Source organism: Bidens hawaiensis, unplaced genomic scaffold (genome assembly GCF_021521415.1).
Source record: "Bidens hawaiensis isolate Kalapana, Puna unplaced genomic scaffold, B.hawaiensis_p1.1 tig00013078_1, whole genome shotgun sequence".
Classification (NCBI taxonomy): Eukaryota; Viridiplantae; Streptophyta; class Magnoliopsida; order Asterales; family Asteraceae; genus Bidens; species Bidens hawaiensis.
In genome coordinates this window covers 40,553-44,243 of record NW_027492103.1, presented here as the reverse complement: position 1 = coordinate 44,243, position 3,691 = coordinate 40,553, and the positions used below count along the sequence as shown (strand labels likewise).

The 3,691-nt window shown below is 36.0% G+C and overlaps 1 protein-coding gene across 1 annotated transcript; it reads right to left on the bottom strand.

The window, feature by feature from the left end:
• Positions 1-531: 531 nt before the first annotated feature.
• On the bottom strand, positions 532-2,100 carry LOC143543180 (cytochrome P450 86A22-like). The gene has a single exon (XM_077035553.1). The coding sequence runs from the start codon at positions 2,086-2,088 to the stop codon at positions 532-534; it is 1,557 nt and encodes a 518-aa protein (XP_076891668.1). The 5' UTR covers positions 2,089-2,100.
• Positions 2,101-3,691: the final 1,591 nt, after the last annotated feature.

Here is a 3,691-nt window from a genome sequence, read left to right as displayed (position 1 = left end):
ACAAACAGATACAACATTTAATAATAATAATAATATCTACTAATATACTATTAAAGTAAAATCATTTTTTCACATATCATTCAACTATTATAAACAACTAATATTATTACCATTTATAGAATTAATAACAAAATTACAAATGTAACTCTAAATGTCGTATTAAATAAGGTTTTTAGATATTTATGAATCATAAGGCATATTATTAAATTTAATTTTTTTTGTTATATTATTTTAATCACCGATGTATTACACAAACCACACATAAATAACAACATGTATAAATCAATCATCCTTCACTGAATATAAAAATAAATATTATAAATTATAAACATAACCTTCTTACATGTATAATTACTTATTCCCAAAAAAAACAAAAAAGAAAAATATAATTAAAAAAAAGTAATAACTTGTGGAACTTGGTATAGTCACAATCTATCTTGCCATTTTTCTTTCCAGCAATTATTATTATTTATTAATATTAATATTTTAATATTAATAATATTATAATAATAATATTAATAATTAAATTATTCACAATTTAGCCACGTAGGGTGTCAAATCCCGTGGTTGAAGGTCCACCATAAGCCCATATTTCATAAACAACGTCAACGACATCTTCTGCTCCACACGGTGGCCGGAAACCACCGTCAGCCGGTGCCGGAGCAACACCGCCGCCGCAATCGACTTCATTTGCAAGTACGCCAAGTCTTTCCCTAAACAAATCCTGGGTCCGGCGTTAAACGACACAAATCGGAACTGATCTTTCACTTCAAATTTTCCGGCACCGGTCAACCACCGTTCCGGCCGGAATTCAAGCACATCTTCACCCCATATAAACTTCATCCGGCCGGTCGAGTATATCGAGTATGTGATCGATGAACCGGCCGGAACAAATGTCCCGTCCGGTAACACGTCATCTCCGGCCACGTGTTTTGAATCCTCCGGCACGGAGGGGTATAACCGGAGTGTTTCCGATAATGCTGCTTTTAAATAAGTCAACTGGTCAACTTCTTCAAATATTAATGGCTCATCTAACCATTTACACGTGTCACCGCCACGTGTGTTTTGTAAAACTTGACAAATTTCAGTTAAAATTATGGACTCCACTCTTGGGTTTTTAATCACTAGGTAGAAAAACCAGCTCAGCGCGACGGATGACGTGTCACGTCCAGCTAGGATGAAGTTGAGTGCCACGTGTTGGAGGAACGCGTCAGAGTAGGACTCTTTTTTCTTCATGAACCGAGAGAGTAGGTCGTCGTGTGGGACCGTGGACCCCTCGGTCTTGTTTTGAAGTTCGAGCTTGCGTGTGTTTATGACAGCTGTTAAGTACTGGTCCACGTGGCTCAGGCTCTGGCTTAGCTCGACTTCCATCCCGAGCCCTAGCCATTTTTTTAGTTTCCATATTGTTTCGGGTAAAATGAAGCGTTGTAGGGTCGCTTCGGTGGCTCGGTCGAAAGCCGAGGCGAAGGTGTTGTCGGGTAAACCCGGGGCTAACGTTTGTGGGTCTTTTCCGAAAGCCAAACCGCATATGTTATCGAAAGTGAGACGAAGCAAGAGGTCTTGTAAGTCGACCGGCTTACCCTCAAGCTGAGCCGTTTTTAAAATAGGGCAAAACCTTAGCTTAATGGCTCGGCTGACCCACCGAGCCATGGCTTGTCTGAGGGTCCGGGTGGTGAATTCCAACGCAGCAGTCTTGCGCTGGAACAGCCACGTGTCACCGTCAGAGTTAAAGATGCCTTCACCAAGTAAATCATGGAAGACAGCTTGCCAAGTAGGGCCCTTAGGGTAATTATCGAATTTAACCTTGAGAATGTGTTCAAGGTTCTTGGGGTCGCACGTGACGGTCACGAGACCTTGTTTTCGTGCGAGGAAGGGGATCGGGGAGATACAAGTCTGGTACGTGCCTCCACACGTACGGAGGTTGTCGGAGATCCAGTCGTGCATGCGATTAGCGTTTTGGATTAACCCGGGTAAACTGCCCAATAAGGGCCACACACGTGGACCACTTAACGACCTTGTGATTGATTTAAACCAAATCATGTAGCCTATAATAAGTGACAAAACAATCCACCAAGTAGACGAATCCATCTAAAACAATTCGTATAGACAAATATCACCTGTAAAAATAAATCATTCAAAGTTACAACGTTAGTAATGTTGTTGAAGGAATGTATTAAATTTATATGCTTACCAATGAGTGGTTGGAGATGAGTATATTGGTATGGGAATAAGAGGGTAAAGAAGTATAGGTGGGAAGATATAGAGGGAAGTTAGAAGATGAGTGATTTATATAACGAGGACCGATCTATATATGATAGCAAAGATAAAGGAGACTATTAATGAGGCTGCCAACACCTTCTATAAACAACATTATATTATATTTACTTGTACATCCTGTATATGCCACACACACACACATATACGGGGGAGATTTCAATTAAGAACCGCTTTGAGTTTTAAGAACTCGAAAGAATTTAGTGTAACGATTTTTTTTTGAATTTTTTTGCACATTTGTAATATATGTATAGTTACATACACGTAAAAAATACAAAATTTTTTACGCACCGAGTCGACTTTTTACACATGTGTAACGGACGTAAAAGTTAGTGTAACCACTTACATATTTATTATCTCTCATACTTTGACTTTTTTGCCAGATTTAATCTCAACCACATATTCCAATCCATTTAATTAAATACGTGGTCTGGAATTGAGTTCTTAAGTTCTTAAAATTCAACATGGTTCTCAAAATATCCCTCCCCTATATATATATATAATTAATTAATATGATCATAAACGACTTAAAGTCTTAAAACACTTGTATACGGTGCATAAAAGAATAGTTGAAAAGGGACTATGAGACTGTTATACATAATGCAGAATCAACAAACACTAGTATATTCGTAAACCTCCAAATTTAAACCACGTTAACCCTAAACACACAAAAAGGTCCGTCGAAAATTGGTTTCCATTGCCAAAAGTCTCTTTTATTATTCGGATTATACTTTGTTTATCCGTCACTAATCACTGATTCATTGAAGCAACATGTACAAACGTTTATGTTATTTTCTTGGTATCTAATTAAACTTTACTTATTATGTATAATGTATTACGTGACTATATATCTACATGCAATATGTGTGTATCTATGTGAAGATTCAATAAGAATCAATGAACCTGCACATACGAGGATTCATATGTGATTATAATCCCGTGACATTTATACATACAATGATCTTCACCTTTTATGTTTTCATCTCAACTTTAAAAATATAGTTTTATTTAACCTTTTGTATATCATGAATTCTTAGCCACAATAAATATATAAATATGTTATTTCTTTCTTTCTTTCTTTTTTTTTCCTAAAAGGGTATTATTCAAATGGACCGTAGTTAAGACCTTTAAAGCAATCCACATTGAATGCCACCAGATGTTGTTGGAAACATATATTAATTTCAACTAAATTGAAATGCAATTACAAAAACAGCACGAATTGAACAAATCCATATTAAAATAATGGACTATAGTTAAGACCTTTAAAGCAATAAGTTTATAGTAAAAGTTATATGAATAATTTAATGGTTTTGTTAATAATCGATCAAGTTAAATAATAAGGTTCAATATTAATTGTGAGAAATATGGAAAGAGTAAAAAGACTATAGTTTATTAGGGCTGTCACTTTTACCCGAAA

Excerpts from the sequence above, each read along its gene's own strand:
- LOC143543180 (XM_077035553.1), bottom strand. The coding sequence starts at position 2,088 with ATGGATTCGTCTACTTGGTGGATTGTTTTGTCACTTATTATAGGCTAC.